The following is a 21,663-nucleotide window of genomic DNA, read 5'->3' as shown; positions in this document are numbered from 1 at the left end:
TAAATTGCCTGAATGGTTTAGTTGAGAGACTGAACTATATGTTTTATATAGTGGAGGTTCTCCGAGGGCCCTCTCGGCCATTACAAAAGGCGCAGAATGGTTCAGTCTGCCCAGCAAAGACTCAAGTCAGTTCATCTACTAGTGACTTCACCTGAAAGTTAAAAAAAAATATATAATAATAATTCTGGGTCCCAGAAGATAAAAGAGAGAAGTGAAAGAGAGGTAAAAACAAAACCAAGGGAAAACAACTGTTAATTTTATTTCTTTCAAAACAAAGGTGAGCTCGCTATTAGCAAACCCCTGCTACGACAGCTAGCTAGCAGCTACCTACAGTAGCTTAGATCAACACAGATGCTATTGCTAGCTAGCTAGCTAACTGTAACTTTTACTACCTGAATACAGTAGGAGTTTGGCTAGCTAGTTACTATTAAAACCCACAGTATCATAAATTAATCAGCATCATAGCTGCGGGGGCCCCACAGAGACTGCTTATGTGTAGGGCCCAGAATTCAGTGCTACACCCCTGGGCACAGGTGCGGTCTAAACCAACCCAACCTTGGATTTGAGGTCGGATATGATGCTAGAATAATAATAATACCCTGCCTCATGACACCAAATACTAAACCCCCAAAATGTGACACATGACACAACTGAGCAAAAATAGCCGAGCCCCTGATGCTTATTATAAAAAGCAGTATTGTTTATCAGGATTGCAAGCCCTGTAGTGAAGTTGTGATGTGGAAAAGACTGGGGGTTAGTTTTCTCTTACATAGATAGAAATTGGTGCAATACATTATTATTTACATTTCTGGAAATTATAAAGAATTATTAAAACTATAAACTTGGGTTTGAAAAAAGTAGAAGTGACTAATTCTCAGACCCAGACATAGCGGCCTTATCACTGGTTCCATGGTGGCAGTGGGGAATCTTAGGATGTTTCCTCCTGAGCTTTGCCTGCAACTGTCCAAACCATGTACAAATTGACCTGAACACTTTCTCAGAAGCAAACGGATCCAGTGGCAGTGAAGGGATGGGGAGGACTGGCTACATTGGAAGACTCTCGTTTCTACCAACAGAGCATCAATTGCGATTTGACACCATTGGGGGAAAAGGCTGTCCAGGCACCACCCTTGCCTGAGGGACCTGTCAAACACATGGTCAACGGCAGGCACCACTATTAGACACCAAGACCGGGGTGGAAATATCTGTATAAATACTGTGCAGGAGAAGTAAACCAGAGGAATAATGAGACATCTAGTCCCTCTAATCCAAAACATGAAGATATGTCGCAGCTCCCAAATATCTTTACCTCTGCTTTAGTTCCTGTGGACTCTACCAGATGACCACCTAGTTTCTTTGTCCCTACAACGTTTTAATGCAGCACACCATCAAGTTCATCCCCATCATCTTTTGCTGATGGCCGGAGCAGACATCAAGAAGTCAGAAAGTATTGCACCAGGCAGTTTTGTACTGACAGTCATGACTTTAACAACATCAACAGGGAGTACTGCTATACCCACTGCCCCACAATGTCAGGCCACACATTTATACCACAGGTGCATGTCGGTTTAACTTCCTAATGATCTGTTGTTATTCTACAGTACATGGGGCAGCATGTGACTACCAGACTACAGAGGAGGGGGTGTTGCCTGCAGATTTGTTAGTGTGCCCTCTTGCGTAGTTTTGGGAACTGGAGAAGAATGTAGTGAGTACTCATCCCAATCCTCTAAAGTTCAGCTGTGAGATATTTTTAATTGCTATAAATTATATTTGTCTCAAAACTTGTGTCTGTTATAAAGTTCGATGGTGATGTATTTTATTTTTGAGTAAAGGAGCCAGAATTTGCCAGAATACGAGTGATGATGCATCTTCAATGAAAAAGGGGGGTGGACACTTATTCTTGGTAATCTCAAAATCATTTGAACCATTTCATTTGTGAACGGGAAGTACAAGCCTCACAGATTTGTTTGGTAAATACTCTATTACAGCTCTGAGTGAACGGTAATCTAACATGGTTGGAAAGTTTTCTCAGCAACCTGATGATTACTGGCAGTGAGAGGAATAGAAAAAGAAGGAAAAAAACAAACCTGTTAACCATATAACTCGAGACAATATAGAAGACAGGTAAATGTGATGCTGCTTTGTTGTGGCTGTAGTGTGCAAACAGAGGAATTCATAGTGTAGGTGTTCACAGATGGCTGCCCGAAATGTAGGCCTGCGTGTAATTCATCGCCCACACTGTCAGTATGCTACAATTCAGGTGATTCCCCGCTCTAGTTTCACATAAACCTTATTTTATCAATGAACGTCTTCTTTTTTTCTTTGAAATATGGCTTGTTTAGCTCGTTTAGCAGGGCTGCTGTAGTTTAAAAATATGATAAATGAATGAAAAAAAAGAAAAATGATAAGAAATTGGCTTTTCTTACAGTTTGCTACCTGCTTTTTGGGGATTTTGTTGTAAAGCTTTGGTTTCTCAGGTGATAGATAGATAGATAGATGTAAAAAATATATATATATATATATATAACAAATGCAAAACTACAAAAGGATAAGGAATATAAATAGAGAGAATGTGCATTAAATAGTGCAAAGTATGTGCAAACATATTATCAGTATTGTGCATATGATTGTGACTGGAAGGTGCAACTGTGCCGAGATGAGGTTTGTGTTAAACAGTCCACTGTCTGGTATCTGTGTGCAATAATCAACCTCACCAGTAGGTGGCAACGACACCACACGGCAAGATTTACCACGGTCCTATTCGGATTATCTCAATCTAAATCCCGTTGACAAAGTTAGGAAGGAGAAAAAACAAAACTTTACGTCGCATCGTGTGTTTGAGTTTTCTTGTAGAATTTGGTTTTAAGGCCTTTTCGGCCACAACGATCTGACTCGACTAGCCGCCCTGGGTCCGTCTGTTATCGACTCGTACGGCTGGCTGTAGTTTTCCATGTCGCACGTCCGGTTTCGCCTGTGGAGCGACGCCGTCGAGGAAATACCCGGAAATACAAACAAAGTTCTCTGCGTTGATTTTACTGCCAGTTTCAGGTAACTGCTCCCCTCTCGTCTTTTACTGATGAGGACAATTAATGTTGTTCGAGGGTTTTTTTTAAAATCTTATTTGAGGTGAAGAGTTCGGTTTGCGTCACGAGGACAGAGTTTGTCTTGTAGCCGAAAGTTTCGGGGAACGTTATAGGCACTAGGTTAAAAGTTACACCTCGAGTGTGACAGTGTTTTGAACGCTACGGACGGTTGAGCCGCCGCTCCATTTGCCTCCCCGGTGTTTAACAGCTCGTCTATTTGACATTGCATAGCATGTGTTGGCCACTTTCGCGTGACTTGATGTGAACAACTTATTTTCGATTGTGACTTCTTACCAGAGATGGCCACCGCGCCGCAGTCGTCGTTTGAAATGAGGTCGACGGATCTCATCAAGAAGGAGCCGCTGGACTACGGGGGGTTCGGGGACGTGTACCTGTGCTACCACGTGACCCTCGGCCAGGTGGTGTTGAAGACCCTGTACACGGGCTCTCTCCGCAACGAGTGAGTTCCCTCCGTGCGTGCTGGGTAATCCCCCCTAACACTGCTAACGTGAATCATGTGTCTGCCGGGGACTCCACACACACACACACACACACACACACACACACACACACACACACACACACACACACACCGTACACACCGTACACACACACACACACACTGTACACACACACGCACGCACCGTACACACACACTGTACACACACACACACACCCACACACACACACCGTACACACACACACGCACCGTACACACACACTGTACACACACACACACACACACACACACACCGTACACACACAAAGTCAAAGTGAACTTTATTATTAATCAAAACAATGCAACAGTCGTCACACAGAGGATTAAAATTGCGTTTCCCCATACTCCAAATGTGCAGTAATATATAACACACAACATATAGGATTGCAAGGACAACAACAAATAGACACAACATATGCAGACAGACAATGGACATATACATTATCAAAGATATTCACACACACACACACACACACACACACACACAATCAGTGAGACCGGGGATAAAGAACAACAGCTTGTCATCCATCATATGATATAGATGGAAGAATGGTGACTTGAGAACAATAAGTGCGATGATTTTTTCCTCCGGACTGTTCTGTAAGAGGAAGCATGCCATGATTTCTTTCTGTTTCTAACTTTAAGCACTTCCTTTTAACAGAATCTAGACAAACACGTCTGTTCATCATGTGTAAGGCAGGTTTAGGTCCAACATCCGCCTTTCAGCTCAATATCATCATTATGTTGTGTTTATGCACTACTTACATCTGCAGCCCATCCCCATAAAACCCTATTGCCACAGCCTTATTGTGGGGATTAAAGTGATATTTCAGTTTCTGATTTCCAGCAAGGGATGGATCAATGCATCTTTTCCTCTCTGGATACAAATACCTAATTTTAGTGTACTTACACTAAGTACTCATCCAATTCAAGTACTATTTCCTCCTAAAATTTAACATTTTTATTTCACGTCAATAATTTGAACCATAACCAAACCATTTTGTTGCATAACAGTGGGACATATATGTATTTTTGGCATTAGAAACTGATTCAGCTTGACTGAATGGTTGTACCCAACAGCAGGATTTTATAAGAACAAGACACTGAATTTAATGTAGATAAGTCACATCTTATCTGAGTACAATCGGTGCACCCCAACGTCCTGCCCCCTGAGACCACTCTAAGCCTCGACATGATGCAAGTGATGCCACTTTTCTGGCAGGTACCTTGTTCTCACTTTAATTGCTGTACTTTCCAGGGAGAGTAAAAGGTCACTGCTGGAGGAGGGGAACATCATGGCCAGTCTGAACCACGAGCGGGTGGTCAAGCTGCTGGGTGTGATCATGGAGGATCGAGACTGCTCACTCGTTATGGAACTCCTCCCCAGAGGCAACCTGCTGGTCATGCTAGAAACGGTCAGCGGGTTAACAATCTGTGGTCACGGTTGAAAGATGAATTGATGTCTGTAAATCATATGTACTTTTCATCCGTAGTTTGCAACATTAAATGAATCATATCATGACATTTTGATATGAACTGAAAGGATAAATGGAGTAAATTGTCCTTGTTCTAGATTTCTGTGCCAGTTTCCATCAAGGGCAGAATCATTTCAGAGATTTTGGAGGGGATGGTGTACCTGACAGACAGACGAGTCATACACAAGGACATCAAGCCAGAAAACATTTTAGTGGACAAGGATTTTCACATTAAGGTATATTACTCACTAATGTACATTTATGATAAAAAGAATTTCAGCATTAAATCTACAATCCTGGTTATCTAACTATATATTCCTCCCATGTTTTCTAGATTGCAGACCTGGGCCTGGCCACCTGCCAGACATGGAGCAAGCTCACAAAGGAGGAGTCTCGCAGGAGGAGTCGTATTGGCCAATCGGCTGGGGCGAGAGGTCCCGGCACACTGAGCTACATGGCTCCCGAACACCTGGAGAGTATACACACAGCATCCACGGAGAAGTCCGACGTTTACAGCTTTGCGATCGTGGTTTGGGTCATTCTCACAGGGGCGGAACCATATGCAAGTGAGTTGAGATGTCTAAACATGTTCAAGACACATGATATTCATGAACAATTAAACGATGAGGCTCTGTTTTGAATTATTTACTTCCTGGATAATTGTCTGATTTACAGGTTTCCCCTAACTGCTCGAAATAAATGTCATGCTGACAACCAAAGTGTTGTTGTTTGTTTGTTTGTTTCCTAATCCAGATGCCAGGAGTGAAGACCAGATCAGCCAGTGTGTTCGTAATGGCGACCGACCAGCAGAGGACCTTATTCCAGACTACACGCCTGCAGAAATAATTAAGCTCATGAAGGACTGCTGGAATCACAATCCGCAGCTACGGCCAACATTTAAAGGTATTCTTTGTGTGTGTGCGCATGTCATGCAACAGATGCAACGGTAGTTACTATCCGCTTCTAATTTCATTATTTATTTATTTTTTACCATTGCTTTTTTTTATTATTGTTTTTGCTCTCAGCTGTTCTTTTACCCCTGTAGATTAGATGTGGATCTTCTTGTCATCTTTTCCCTCCCCTTTTTCTTTTCTTGCAGAGGGCTACAACTTATTCTTTCCTTTCTACAAGGAAAACCTCGAACCACACGTAGAGAAAGATTTACTTAATCTGATGGTAAATATTCATTTATATATTTTAAGTTGAAATATAACCACATCAATACAATTTTATTTTAAATCATGATTCTGTGTGATCTTTATACAGACATCATATAAAGGCCCAGATGATCTTGTTGAGAAGATGAAATCTTTATCAATGACCAATGATTGTTGTTCAGCAGGTGAGCCCTGTGGGTAATTGTGATGGCCTAGATAAAATCTAGACACACTCATGTCCACCTCTACCTACTGTATTACATCTAATATTCTAACATGGTGAGAAGCACTTGAGAAATTGTTTCTTCCTTTGCTTCTTTCCACACCTGTCAGATTGCCCTGCTCCTTTGGTGAGTTCAGACAGAAGTGTATCTGTCCCAGTTGAAGCCAGTATCGAAGACCTGCATGACGTCCAGTATGAGCCGCCAGTGGAGTCAATCCAGACGGACGCGAATGTAGCAAACTGCCCTTCGGCCTTGGATGAGAAACTGCATCGGGAGCTTCAGTACCACAAACACGGCAGCTATGACTCTGAGAACCAGCTTGACCCTGCCAACTGCCTCCATCACAACAACTTGAATCCCTTCCTGCAAAACCACTTTAGCACCTCAGATAACACTGTAAGGCAACCGGAACAAGACAAGCAACCTTCATCCTCTGTCCACTCCTGGACAAAAGCTGAGCCAGTGCAGCCCACCAGCCAGGCGTGGTATCACCCTACTTCTGGTCACTATGAGTCCATGAACTCGAGCTTACCTCCTGCAGCCCGCCTGCCAATGTCTGCCAGCTCTCCCTCACTAGACCAGTTTAACCAGCAACATCCACATTCCCACTATGACCGCCAGCAGTCTTGGCCAGTGTGCCCCGTGTCTGATACATCTGCTCCTGACATGACTCCTGGGCGTCTTTTGAGCCCGTCCAAGAGCGGCTTGCCACAAGATCCAGGTACAAAAAAATCGTGCAGTTCGAGAGCAAATTCTGAATCTAGAGGCCCGAGGTTGTCACAGTTGTTTCTGTCACCTTTAACATTCGATGTGTGTTTTACTTTGTGCTTGTTTCAGCATCTGTTTTCATTCAAAATGCACGGGGGATCCAGATCGGGTGCAACAACCTGATGAATATCCGAGGTTTCGAGCCCTCCCAGAGTTTATCATCTGTATTTTCTAACCCCAACTCTTACATCAAAGAAGACATTCAGAAATACGGTAAACCATAACTGGGTTTTTTTCTTGTAATAGATGTGCATTTCTCATACACTGTCGCTCAGTTTGGAAACATAATTATTTGTTCTGTGGGCTGCACCTGAGTTATTGAGTAAATTACGGATCATTTTATAGATTGTATTTTCTATAAAATGACAGAAAATGACCAGTAACATTTCCAATCTCCTAGATCACGAAACAAAATCTTCAAATTGCATGTTCTACCCAACAGAGTATAGAATCAAATCCTCACATTTTATGAGCTGATATCAAAAGTTTTTGTATGGTTGTTTTTTGTTTAGTTTTTTCAATCAATCAACTGAGGCCAATCCATTTTTTTAGGTCTGGTAGTCATCATTAAGCAGAAACACATGCAAAGGCTAACAATGCAATATGCAATTTTGGAGACAAGTCAGATGAACATTGCAGTGTGTTGTACTAGAAATCATTTGTGTGTAGTTGCTCGTTTATTACTTCCCTCATAGATTTATCTTGACTGTGTTATGCAGAGGAACACGCTGTTACTGAGGAGCACCTGGATCTGCTGAGGGACAACATCGGGTCCAAATGGAAGCGTTGCGCACGAAACCTGGGTCTGACCAGCCCGGAAATAGAGACCATAGAGCATGACTACCAACGCGACGGCCTGACAGAGATGGTGCACCAAATGCTGGAGCACTGGAAAATGAAGGAGGGAAGTATCGGCTGCACAATCGGGAAGCTTTGTCGAGCCCTGTCGGGAAACATAAAGGTAGATGTCATCCAGAAAATGCTGGAAACCTGCGCTTCTTCCTCGATCTCATAAACCATTTGCGCCATGCCATCTAAATGACTTTTCCAACCCTGGTCGCCATGATTTATGAATATGCTCTGCTCAGCAAAATTTGCAGCAAAGAGAAAAATGTATTTGTTTTGCTTTTGAGATAACTCCCACTAATACAGAAGGGTTGAATCGAATGTTGTTTGTGTTGCTCGAAGCGTTGAAAATGGCATAGAGAGAACTCAACAGCTCAGGTTACTCATGATGACCAAAGAGCTGTCAACTGCTTCCATTAGGATATTGTCCTTAAATATCTTAATACTTCCCTATACAATAGTCACTCACTTTGATGAAACAATCTTTTTAGTTTTTTATCATGCTTATCATGCTCAACACTTTTCTAATCAAAATCATTGTTCCTCTTGAAATTTGCTGTGAAGTAAGAATATCTAAAGCCCTTTTTATTCCTTCAAATGTCAGGTATTCAAAAGTAAGTTAAGCAAGAATTATTACGAAAGTAACATTTTTACAATAAAAATTGTCAAGTATTTGTTTTGTTTTTTATATATAAATTGAGAGATGGTGTTATGAATACACGGTTACTACTTTAATGGATCAATGAAGCCATAAATCCGGGACAATCAAATGGCGCGTGGTAAACATTTATTCCAGTGAAACACAAACATTATGACTCAATCACAGAACAGGGAAGGTCACAGAGTCTGGAAGAAGCTGAAAACATTAGTAAAGTTTCAGGTAAAATGAAAGAATGAAATTGTACAACAGGATAAAAACGTCTCAGTGCAGTGTTGCAGTAATACATCTGAATTCTTGTTGTGTACAGTAGGGGTCAGTCCTGCTGTAGATTATTTTGCGGCCATGAATGTAATTTACAAAGATAACAGTAAAACCAAAGTATGTACTCATTTTTTCCGAGTGTCCAGTGCGTGGAGTTGCTGAATTGATTTTGATTATTACATTATGTAATGTAAAACTTGTGAGTTGCTACACTGCATGGTACCAAATATTTGACACTGTTCTCACCATCCTTGTATTTTTATGCAGCACACTGCTCAATACAAGACAAATATGCAGCATCACAAAAGGATAATCACCCTCTGTTCTCAATCCATATTTCCTACAGAACCTGGATCCACTGGAAAACATTAACATTTTAAGTAAACTCTGTGTAAATATGTTTCTAAAACTTCAAATGTCTATTTCGTGTATTTAATATATTGAGCTAAACGACTGATCTTCAGCAAAAATTCATGGCTCGATGCTGAATATTGATATTCAATTTTCAAAATATGAAATTCAGTTTTTCATATTCAATCCTATTGGTAATATCCTGCAACTGGTTGGTGAATATCAATATGCTGTATTTTTTTTTGAAAACATGAAAGCACTTAAAGGGCTTTTACTTCCAAGTCATCAACTACATTAGAGGATATAGCTGTAAGTCATCAGTTAGATTCATATCACATCATGTCACTTTACTGGTTGTCCACAAGTCTGAATCTGACTTAGGTCTTGTTTTCATATATTGCTGCAATAAAGATGAAAAACTCACTGACTGTTTAAACTCACATTTTAATGGACATTTTTAAAAATAAAACTGCTGAATTTTTCAAGCTTTTGTGTTTATCATTTCATCTCTAAACCCATGAAAGGTTGAGGGATCGGGGGGGGATGTGGACAAGCTTTACACTTTCATAACAGTAATTGAAACAAATTTCTATCAGATTTAAGGATGTCATTAAAATGCTACCCTGTTGATAGATAGATAAAATCTAATTAACTATCATTCATCAAAAGCAGTACGCTTTTCAACAAGAGAAATAAAACAGAAAAGTGGTAAATTAAAAAGTGGTAAAACACCAATATTTTAATTTTGATGAAATGAAATTGCTGTACACACGTGGGATCAGCTGATGCAAAGGAAAAAAATACATACAATAGTTTGAGATGATTTTGTCCTAAGCACTAAGCACGTTAACTGTACACCGTGGATTAACACGCAACAACTACAAACAACATGAACTCAGCTGTCTGTCTACTAATTAATTTATGTACAGCTGCATCATTTGTGTAATATTGGTTTTACTCATTATTTCTTTCAATAACAACACTACAGTATTCGTAGTTAATCAAGTTCAGTAATATTCCATTTTCATTGTACAAATTTTAAATAATTACTCTGTGTTCTAATAATACAAGTAGATAGACAATATTGTGCCATGCTGCAATTATAGTATTATACAGCAGTTTTGTGTATTGCGCAACGTGTACAGTATATAGATAATTAATAAAGCACCATAAACTATATACCTGCATTTGTCAAGTGTAATCTGTGCTTGCATTGGAAAGGAAGTGTTACCAGCTTCTGAAAAGAGTTATCGTACGGCTCCACCTTGCCGCTTTAGGCCTGACCATCGATATCACCAAACATGTTATACCCCTTTTCACATGAAAGCCGTGATCAAGGACAAACCAGTGCACAACAGTGAAACCCAATATACTACATCGAGTAAACTATATGGTAAATATTGTTTGAAATAATGAGTGACCGTCATACCTTGTTCCTAGCCAACGTGATTTCCTGGGGTTGAAGTCGACAAGCATTTCTATTTCACATAGAAATTTAAGCTAAAGTTAGTTCTTAACACCTGGGGAAAAAAAAGGTAACATAATTGTGAGTTTCAGACTATTGTAGACAAAATACCTTTCTAATTAAAGTTGTCTGCATTTTCCCTCAAAGCCGCTCTATCATATCATAGTCATTAATGCATAGTGGCCAAGAAAATAAGTTATAGGCCTGCTGCCCAAACACTTTGGGAGCGTATTACACATTCCTAAACAACATTTCCTGAAATGAAAGTTAAAAAAACAACCCTGCAATTATGTCCCAAGATATTCTGTAATCATTGTAAATTGAGAGCAATATCAGGGCCAGGCCACTTTTGCATGCCCTGGGACCATCTCCAAATTAATATGGAGGTTGTCTATTTCCGAAGTCCTTTTTGCACACATGGTAGCCAGCAGAGACTTCCTGTGGCTCACAGTCTTCTGCTTATGTGTTTGGGGAACCGGTGTGTCTTGATCCTTCGATGAGTCGCCATCAGCGGCTGGGTTAGTGACGCCACACATTTGCGGGTAGTGTCTGAAGCAGTCGAAAGCATCCGTGCACTTGACACACTTGCTCTTCTTCAACGACACCATTGGAGGTTGAGCAGCGGAGTCGGACGAAGGGCATTGGTTGGTCTGCCTGTGAACTGTGTGAAGTCTCACCCTGATCTTTGGCTTGGAGCAGCACTTTGTAGCACCCTGGGAGCAGAGGCAGCTTGTCAGACAGGCGTGGCATAGAGTTCCCACGTCCCTGCGCATCATCCTGCGGAAGTTCGGTCTCAGCATTAGGTAGATGATCGGGTTGTAGATGGTGGAGGACTTGGCGAACATAGCTGGCATGGCAAATGCCAGAGGAGGGATGTCCTCAATGTGTCCAAAAGCAGCCCACATGGAGACTACAGCATATGGGCTCCATGCCGCAAAGAAGCCGACGCAGACGGCAACACTCAGCTTGTGGGGGAAGAGGGCACAGAGGAGAAAGTGGCCTTTTAAAAAATACACACTTTGGAAAGACTGATCAGTTTGGGGGTCTTTCCACAGCACAGCAATGTTTAGAGGTGAAGCCTGGTGTTATTCTGTATTTTCTTTAATTTTCTTTGGTATGTCTTTCATTTTGGCTTCTGCACCTTCTCTGTGGTTTTCAGCCGTTAGTTTTCTACTGACGACAGAAAACTTAAAAGATAGATCAAGTATACATACTTCCATGTTTGTAAAATCTCTAAGTAGCTTCCTAAAGCACCTGGGCCCTCACTTTAGTGTTTATCAAGCATTAGTCAAACTGGAGTAAATTGTGTATATTTGTCAGGGACAGTTTTCAGCCGAGGATCAATACACATTTAGAACATTTATTGTAGTGGGATGCTAAATGTGGGACTGATTCAAAATTTAGTACAGTGCCCATATTCAAGTTATTTTTACTAGCACAGAGGTAGAAAATGGGTTAAACTACAAAATCAATACTTGTTTGCTGTGCAGTTCTTGGTTTTGGTCCTGTTATTGGATTTACTGACAATAAGACAAATATAGAAAACCACCAGACTTGTTCTGCAAAATGAGGAGATGAATTCCAAACTATGACTGTCTGGTATGGCTCACCTAATTTTCACATTTATCTTCACAACCTGAACAAACGACCAACACTGGTCAGAAACTACATTGACAGTAAAGCATTTTTGAGGGCGTCAGAGGTATTATGGAGATGAGTCGATGATGATGATGATGATGATGACGACCGTTTTTCAGCAAAGGCAGCAGCAGCAGAAGCCGCTTCTCATTCATCACAGAACAACCAAAGCCAATTTCAGCTAATGGGAAGCTGCGACGCTAGAGCATATATTGAGGTCACTGCCAATTTCCTCAACATATGCAGGAATGAGGAATTCTACAGAGGACTCTGGTCTCTAAGAACTTGCTTTGATATTTGCCCCTCAACTCCAAACCCCACAACCACATTATCTGTTTAGCCCTGCAGTGTCAATATGGCTCTAACCAATCTACACTTATTATCTTAGATTTTGAATCTATCACGATTGGATGTGTGAAAGTGACAAGATTTGTGCCAGTAATCACAGGGATGAAGCACAAATGAGTTTAGTTACATACGTAGTACTATTTTTGTCTGTGGGCGTGTAAATCCTGCATGTAGTTGAAAGGGTGGTTGAAAATGGATTAATGATACTATTCTGGAGTGTGATTATACAGAGATACGGTAATGATGAGGGCAAGAAGCGTATACAGGTAAAAAACTAATCAGAGAATGAAGGAGACCCGAGAAGCAGTAAAGTGAATCTCACAAACTAACGCGACTTCCTAGTGGAGCTCGACAAGATTATTCTGAAAAACCTGTTTAACCCCTTAATTTATATTTAGATTATGGGCTCTAGTAGGAAATGTAAAAGCAATTTACAGCATATGAGCCAAACATTATCTCTGGCGAGATGGAAGTGATCGTTTTGAGTTTTATTTTCTCTTACCTTAACAATAATTGTCTGGATGCTGCTCATGTGTGTCTGCCTCGACGCATGTTGCTCCATGGTCTTGCGGGACGCGTGCACTGTGACCAGAATGCCCGTGTAGGAGGCCACGATAACGCAGCACGGGAGGATGTAGCAGAAGACGAACAGCGCCACAGTGAAGGAGCGTGCCGTGGTGTGCTGATTGGACAGGCCCCAGTCAATGCAACAAGCGGTGCCATAAGGTTCTGGTCCATATTCCCCCCAGTGGGCGAGCGGGGAGCAAGCAAATAACAGGGCATAGACCCAAGCACAGGCAATCAGCAGATGGCCGTGAACAGAATTAAACCTGTTTCCTGTGAAAGCAGATCAGGTTTATATATTGTTATTCGTGAAGTGGAATGTTTCTGGCAAAAATTAATATTTACTGGTTATGATTCATTCATTAATAAGTTAGATGATGGGAATCTTGAAATTATGTTAGAACCCTGCACGAATCCCCCCCTCTACGTGTTCTCAGAAGCACCTAATCCACAAACGTCCATACATAGTGTTGTTTGACCACATCCGAAGGGCAAACTGTTTTTGGAATGGCCACACTAAAAGGTAAAGGGAGTGAAAAACTTAAAAAAGAGAGGTTGAAAGTAGTTTAAACTCTTTTTCACAGTTGGTCAACTGCTGCACGGCGGTCATCATGGTTGACGCCTCTACACCAGCTCTGAATGGCTGGCCGTTATGTCTGTGTTCAAACCAAGCCTTGTCTGCTTCATGCATGACGCATATGTAAGGCTCACACAAATATTTTTTTACCCTCAAAAGAGCTGGAGGAATCAAGGCAAGGAAACCTGTAGGAGGCTACAGCAGAATCAGAGGCAGATTGTGTGTGAATATATCCAATCTGGGCGCATCACGATTTATGCAAGGCAAAAAAAAAACATGGAGGACAATGGGTGTTTTCCTGCATGCATGAGACCTTCAGTACGCGAGGCTTAGATACATGTTGTAAAACCCTCAACAGAGATGAAGGAATCAAAGCAAAGAAACCTGTAGAGCAGAATGGGAGGCCGCCAAAAGGGAATTGCCACTTGGTAATGTGTCACCATCAAAGAAAGGAAGTGTCCCCTTCTCAACATTATCATGTGGAACTATGCTCCTTGATGGTTGATACAGGCAATCATGGTCATATTGTCCATCCTCAACAGTTAACAATATTATTCAAGAAATGAATCAGGGCGTTCCAGTGTCCGTATGTTTGAGACGCCATAAACTGTTGACTCCTTGAACATACAAACAATAATAACTGTCACTACGAAGGCTTCATGGGCAACACATACGCCTTTTGGCAGGAATGCTTAAAGAATATAGGGTTAGCCGGAAGCAACGGGTGAAGGATGGGGTCCTGGAAGCACGAGTAGGGCAACTGTAACATCAGTTGCTTATTGGCCTTAAGCATAGACATTGGGACTGACAGCAAGGCGTCATGAAATGAGTGCATCTGTAAGTATCCAGGAGACAAGATGAAGTACCACAGTGAAGAATGGAATAAATACAAAGATGTCTTGCTGTTTATTTTTTTAGGTCTACAATTCAAAGGAAAATCTACATAACATAATGTCCTTTAAGTTTCCAATTTGATAATTCTCTAACGAAACCATTTTTTGCCTGGGAAAAACACTCTGTCTAGAGGTTAAACAAAAGGCCCCGTTGCACTGCATTTACCAACATCACAAGTAATTCCTATTGAGCGCAGGCCCTGTACTTGTCAGGCATCAAAGAAAGGCTAATGTGCAGTGCTTCACAGAGGGATTATCATTTCGTTTTCCTCCGCCCGATAAATCAACAGTCAGCCACTTAGGGGTGTGATGGGTAATCCTGCGTCATTTCAGTGGGAAATGGCTTCTGTGAAGACTTACCATAGATTGGGTAACATACTTTCACAAAGCACACGATGCCTAGCAGGGTTAGAGTGGTCAGGCTGCAGATACCAAACAACATGCCACAAAAAGCGTACAGGGAGCACACCGTTTTCCCATACAACCACCTGTGTGGGAGGGCAAAGGGGGGGTGTGAGAAAGAGAAAGAGGACGGTGCAAAGCAAAGGCAGAGAGAAAAGATCAATGAAGGGAGGAGGCGAGAAAGGGAAAAAGAGAAGAGTAGCACGAGCATTACAGTCCATATCCGTGAACCCACAGGCAATCATACTGCAAACCAACCGTGTATTAAAATGAACCATGAAATTTGATCGGATTTAAAAGGGGTACCTATATACAGTCCTTATAGCTCACATGAAAGGCAAAGAGCACTTTGTCTTTGTCTCTCCTCTATGCTACCTGTGCATGCTGCAGTAGGTGCCAGCTGAAGTACCTGTGGTAGAAGCTTGAAGTTATCGCCATGGGGTAAAGGGACAGCGTTAGGCCCAAGTCACTGACAGCTAGGTTGATGATGAAGTACTCGGCGGGTTTCAGGAGGTGCTTCTTCTTGTAGGACACGTACAGCAGTGCGCTGTTTCCAAACAGTGAACACACTCCTGCAGGGAGATGGAGTGGGATGTGTCAGGGAGTTAGTTTTGGCTTTTCAGCAATTGTCATCTCAGATGTTCGGGATCATGCCACATACTTAGAGCAATAGTTCAGCATTTTGGGGATCTACCCAAATTTGATTTCTTGCAGAGAATTTGATCAGACGATGCCACTCTCATACCTGTGTGGTTATCATAAGACTAAGCAACCAGTTAGCTCAGCTTACGCCAATACTGGAAACATGGAGAAAAAAGAGGCGACGTGAACTCCAGAAAATGTCCGCAAAATTGCGTTGGGAAATCCTCCAGACGTCGTCATTCACATAGTATGAACACGTTCACAACAGCAGGAACATTTCAGTGTTCTGTAGCGTCGGGGTGTAGCGCGCAGGTTAATTCCCGTGCGGAAAGATGTGTTTTTGTTTGCAGTCGTCAACACGCGTTCGCTGTGAAAAGAGTCCAGATATTTTTCCTGAACTTTTTCGCAGGGCACTCTATGTGGGAGCACCCATGTCCGTAAATCTTGCTTCAGACATTTTATACAGCGAGAATACAGCAGGACAATCTCTGGAAGATTCGCAGCCACCAGCCCTCGCCTGGATGGTCCAGAAAATGTCCTGCTATTGTGAACACGTCTGACCCGGAAAATCTCCCGCTGTGTTCTTCATATGTGAAAGGCAAACTCATTGAAAATGTCCGGACCAAATTTTCCAAACGTTTTGCGGAGTTCATGTCTGAAAACAGCTTTAGTAACACAGCCAGAAACACAAATGTAAGTGTGTCTGCAAGGCTTGGCAGTGTGGTCCTGTCGCCCCCTTGAGCACCAGGAAACCCAATGACAGTATTAGTTCAGGAATTTGAAGAAGAAAAAACACAGACAAAAGAGGTTCTATAGACTTTACTCACCAAAGAGAAAGTAGACCACAGCCACTGCTATATCCAGTGGCACAGGTATTTTGGATTGGAATGCAATGTCATCCTCTAACAGCCCCATCTGAAAGCAGATCAGAGTTGTTCAAGGTTTTAGTCTGCGGTGGTTGAATCAAAAAGAAAGAAATGTCCGCCACTGTGGAACATTTTGACAATGCAATCGTACTCTCTCCACAGTGTAAACGTGTTTTTCAAAAAATCGTCTACCAACGTGACGTGGCAAAATGAATTAAATTGGGAGGTGGGTGTGCTACATTTCTCTGTTTTAAATTAGAAGTGGTTGGTTCTGTGCGTAAAAGTGCAAAAGTCCCCTAGACGCACTTTGTTGCACATGCTAAATTGGCCCCAGGAGAACGCTATGATAGTAAAAAAGCAAAAAAAACAACAGTCCTTACCTCGGTGGATAAGTGTTGAAGTACCTGAGTCCGTGTCTACTAGTGCTATTCTTGATCCAATCAAGGTCCCAGTAGAAAACAAATTACTTTTCACCCCCCCACCACTTCGTCTGTGTCTGTCTGCCCAGAGATGTTCGCTCCTCCACCGACGGTCTGAGGAGAGGAGGCTCCTATCACACTTACTGGATACCGACTGGAAGCAGGAGGCTTCACTATAATGAGCTGCAGCTCTCCGGATCCTGCCCACTGTGAGCTGCGCTGATCAATTAATGACGTCAATCACACACACACACACACACACACACAGTCATGGACTTGGCTTATTGTCAGGTGCGTTGTAGTGGCAGAAATATGATTCAGAAATTGAAATGCCTCCATTTATGCCTTGGGTTTGGGTCACACTAAAACAATGCTTCTCGTGACCAGACTACGAGACGAAGAGCACATTTGAGAGAGTATTTCTGAAAACAAAAACAATAAGAAATATTGAAATCTTTGAAAACACAAATATCAGATACACAACAGCTGCCATGGAGGAACCATTAATTTATATCTTCCATGGTAAAACCACGGGGATGGTGTTTGAAGATAACCAACAATTGATTGAAATAGTAAATGTCATTTTGAGAAAGATAAATTAAAACAAAAACTGCTATTTTGGGGATTTCAATAAATGTACATTTCAGTGTTTTTAACTATGATTGTATTCCTTATATTTCCCTAGAAGTTAAATATTTTTGACTGTTTGTAACACACTTTTTTATACTTCATGTATATTTCATGTATCAGGCAAGTCCAGCACATTCATCATACCACAGTACACTACTGTTTTCGCCCATGTTCTTTTGTTTGTTTGTTAGTCGGCAGGATTGGGCAAAACCTTGAGCACACACCTGGGCATTTTTGTTTACACTGTCACCATTTTCCAAGGGAATAATTCCTGCATTTTGGGAGACTGATGGGACCTTGCCGGAGGTTTGCGCTCTACTGTGTTCCATTCTAATTTTGTCTCTTTGATTTGTTACGTACTGTACAAAGGGCAGACTTTCTGATTCAAGTGTACACCTTCATACTGCTGTCCTTTTCACAGTCAGTTTACACAGTCTCCTGTTCAAGGCAAAGGAAAGCTAAACGCACCTTCACCTTTAGTCATTTTCTTCTCTTTCTCAGAGCCAGCACAACAAAAAATAGGTCAACATTTCTACACTGTGCACAAAGGAAACATTCCAATCCAAGACATTGCGTTTTTTCCCCCTGTATTGCTTTTCTTACATCATTCAGCATGAGATACTGTTATATATATTTAAAAAAAAATTAATTCTAATTCTTCAAGTTTGCGCAGCCTTGTTGCACCCACGAGTTTGCAATAACTGCCTTGCCAAAGGGTCGCTGGAGTTGAGATGGTTAAATCTAAATCTTTCATCGTTGCAGCAGTTACATGCTGGTCATGGGAGGCTTGGCAATTCCCTCCTGGTAAAAACATCCCTCTCAAATAGTCTGAGTCAGAGCTTTTAGTTACAACTACCGCCTCTGGGAATCTCCCACGTGAACATAGTGTAAATGAAATCCACCACGGTGGGTCAAAGGCACACGTGGCGGCGCTTGAAAATTAATTTAGAATTTGTCTCAGAAAATGCAGCAAGGGAAACAATCCAGTCTGTCCCCCCTTGAAAGCAGGGATGAATTATCTTCAAAAGAATAACTTGCACAGCGTAAAAGAAAAAGGTGACTGCCTCGCATGCCTCTTTACCTCCTTCTTTCTCCCACTTGAACGAACACACACACACAGAGAGAGAGAGAGGGGTTGGAACAGACTGAGCAAAAGCCTGAGATGAGAGCTGCGTTCAGGGTGCAATGGTTGTCAAAGAATTAATTGTGATTGCCCCAGAGGGTAGACAGACAGGAATGTCCATGATAAGATTAAAAAAATAATAATAATACAACATGGACATCAAAGTGGTCTGGTGGGAACACAGAATAAGCATTTAACACAAACTTTGCCTCGCGGGGATATGCTGCATTTGCCTGTACACTCATGAGTGGAGAGGACTGGATATAAGATATTCATTCTGCTTTTTCTAAGAACAGCTTTTTATTGTAAACTGTGTTTGTGCAGGTGATGCTTGTTTAAATTGTGAAACATTTCAGTTGCATTTGCTGGCTATATCTTTTTTTCATTATAAATTAAAGCCACAGAATCACAGTTTGTGTCATTTCATATTGGAGGCACCTGCTACATTCAAATGTTTGCCATAGAGCATATAAAATGCATTTGCTTTTTATTCTGGGGCTTTCATAAAAAAAGAATAATCCATGTAGATATGAAAAGCAAAATATAGAGAAAGAACCTATGGCAAAGCAGTAAATCCCTTCGCCTGCAGTTATATATCCCATTAATGCTTCACTGACACCATTTGTAGAAGCGAAAATGTTCCATCCCTTTAAGGCAGAGCTGATTCAGCACCCAGCAGTAAAGAACGTCGTGAGCATGTAGTATATGCACTGTAAAATATGGCTTATTCCTTTCAATTTAAAAATGTGTAACTTAGTCTTCCTCAAACTATCAGCCAGGAGAGTCTAAAGGGAGTTTTAACTCTCAAACAATGCATTCTGTGAACTTTGTTAATAGTTTTATAACTTTGGGAATCTTAATTTAATGAGTTGAGTGAACGTTTAGTGGTTCATTCTTCATTCCCCTTATCATTTCAAGCCAAAAGATTTCAAGTCAAAATAACCCAGGTTTAAGTTACGAAGTGTCCTGGAAATGAAAAAAAAAATACTAAATCTGTTTAATTGTGTTAAGTTACTGAAAGGTTGTGAGTTTATTCCACACAATTCTTGTATAATGTTTTCATAGTAATTGGATTGTCTGGTTAAGAGGCCAAGGTTTCCTATATGGGTTATGATGGGCCTCCACTGGAGGCTAAATCAAACTAGGCAATAGATCAACAGGGAAAACGGCCTCCCCCCCAAAATGAGCTAAACCTTACGAGAACACAGGTACAAACTGACACACTTAGTCATGTCTGTTTTGACAACCACGTTAAGAAGGTTGTTCAGTCCTGTTTCTTTCAATTTAAGATCATTTCAAAGATTAAATTTGCGGAGTGATACATGGTCGTCGATGCCTTTATCTTTTCCTGACTAGACTTCTGTACGCCCTCTATACAGGTAATACTAAGGTTTCCCTGCATCGCCTTCAGTTGGCTCAAAATACTGCTGCTAGGATGATCACCGGCTCCAGCCAACGTGATCAATTAACACAGATTCTGTCCTCGCTGCGTCGGGTTCCTGTTTGTTTTTGCATTGATTTTAAGATTCTATTGAGGACTTCTTAGGGCGTCACACAATCAGGTCCCTGGTGACTAAAATGCGATTGTGGTTTTTCATGCAGAAACCCGCGAAGCTACATGCTACATCTATTATTGATTTTAAATCCCTTCTTTAATTTTTAACGGAATAAAAGCTTTCATCACTGTGTGCATTTTAATTTGAGTTATTTTAATTTTATTTAAGGTTTTTATTTAATGTAATTGTTGTTCGAAGCACTTTGTAACTTGTTACCGAAAAGTGCGGTGCAAATAAAGCTTCTCAGATAAATCTTGCTAGTGTTCCACATATTACAACCTCTGTGATCTTATACGACACAGAAAAAAATATGGCCAGAGCCTGAACCTGCATCAGTTCAGCTCCATTAGTTCCATCCACTCCAGGAACGGGAACCCATCTTTTTAAGTAATACAAAGCACGGGCCAGGAAATATCAATAAGTAATCACCAAAGCCTTAAGTATGACACCACCAAAACACCCGAAGTGCGCATCAACGTGACAGCCGTGCTGGATTGTTTCCCCCCCGTGCTTCGTCCTAGTTCCACGATAATAATGGGCACAATGGTCTGCAGCCTTAAAGCCTACAGCCGCATCATAAGAGACAGTCCTTCGCCAATTTATTACAACGCAAAACTTTTATTTATAAGACACATACAATGGATCACTAACCTTGTGGGGTTTGAAGGTCATCTCATCTCTTCAATTGACATAAAAAAAAAGACATGAAAATAAATGGGTGAATATCTTTGGAGCGATGAAGTTTTTGCATTTGATCTTTGATTGGCAAACAGCACATGTTTAATGTTACAACAGCCCTTAAAAAAAAGGATGAAGTATGAGAAAGTCTAAGTTAACATGACAGGGGCAAATTAAACACAGTCTTGTAATGAGCTTTGAACTTGAACTACCAAATTATATCAGGTGGCAGTATACAAACCATCACTGTTGCTCTCTTATAGTATAGTAAAAACCAAAGTTTTTATCGTTTGAGAGTTTGAAATGTATTTAAGAGTGAAAACCAGAGGTAACCCTGTTTGATGCAGCACCATCTTTACAGGTGTCCGTCTGTTGCGCTGCCCCCTGGCTTGATGTTTCACTCCACCTAATCTGCAAATGTGTAAAGATTTGTCAGAAGATAGTAGACTGAAGTTGATGTGTACCTTATGGACCCTGTGCTGCCCTGTCAATCATCAACCCATAAACACGTGTATTTTATTTTTTTATTCCCTGCAA

General features: G+C 41.3%; 2 protein-coding genes across 2 annotated transcripts; one reads left to right on the top strand and one right to left on the bottom strand.

The window, feature by feature from the left end:
• Nucleotides 1-2,912: 2,912 nt before the first annotated feature.
• On the top strand, nt 2,913-9,810 carry ripk1l (receptor (TNFRSF)-interacting serine-threonine kinase 1, like). Its single transcript, XM_035634041.2, has 11 exons — nt 2,913-3,048; nt 3,381-3,543; nt 4,841-4,997; nt 5,156-5,293; nt 5,392-5,623; nt 5,811-5,960; nt 6,157-6,233; nt 6,324-6,399; nt 6,548-7,159; nt 7,276-7,419; nt 7,926-9,810. Exons 2-11 carry the CDS (start codon nt 3,383-3,385, stop codon nt 8,219-8,221), a joined length of 2,043 nt encoding a protein of 680 aa, XP_035489934.2. The 5' UTR covers nt 2,913-3,048; nt 3,381-3,382; the 3' UTR covers nt 8,222-9,810.
• opn7a (opsin 7, group member a) lies at nt 8,826-21,653 on the bottom strand. The gene is made up of 6 exons (XM_047331900.1): nt 21,100-21,653; nt 16,682-16,769; nt 15,622-15,784; nt 15,171-15,298; nt 13,279-13,613; nt 8,826-11,755 (listed from the first exon to the last, which is right to left on the bottom strand). Exons 1-6 carry the CDS (start codon nt 21,118-21,120, stop codon nt 11,123-11,125), a joined length of 1,368 nt encoding a protein of 455 aa, XP_047187856.1. The 5' UTR covers nt 21,121-21,653; the 3' UTR covers nt 8,826-11,122.
• Between the last annotated feature and the right edge of the window lie 10 nt (nt 21,654-21,663).

The sequence above is a fragment of the Scophthalmus maximus genome, chromosome 5 (genome assembly GCF_022379125.1).
Source record: "Scophthalmus maximus strain ysfricsl-2021 chromosome 5, ASM2237912v1, whole genome shotgun sequence".
Taxonomy (NCBI): Eukaryota; Metazoa; Chordata; class Actinopteri; order Pleuronectiformes; family Scophthalmidae; genus Scophthalmus; species Scophthalmus maximus.
The sequence above is the reverse complement of the archived record's forward strand: the minus strand, read 5'-3'. Positions and strand labels throughout refer to the sequence as shown.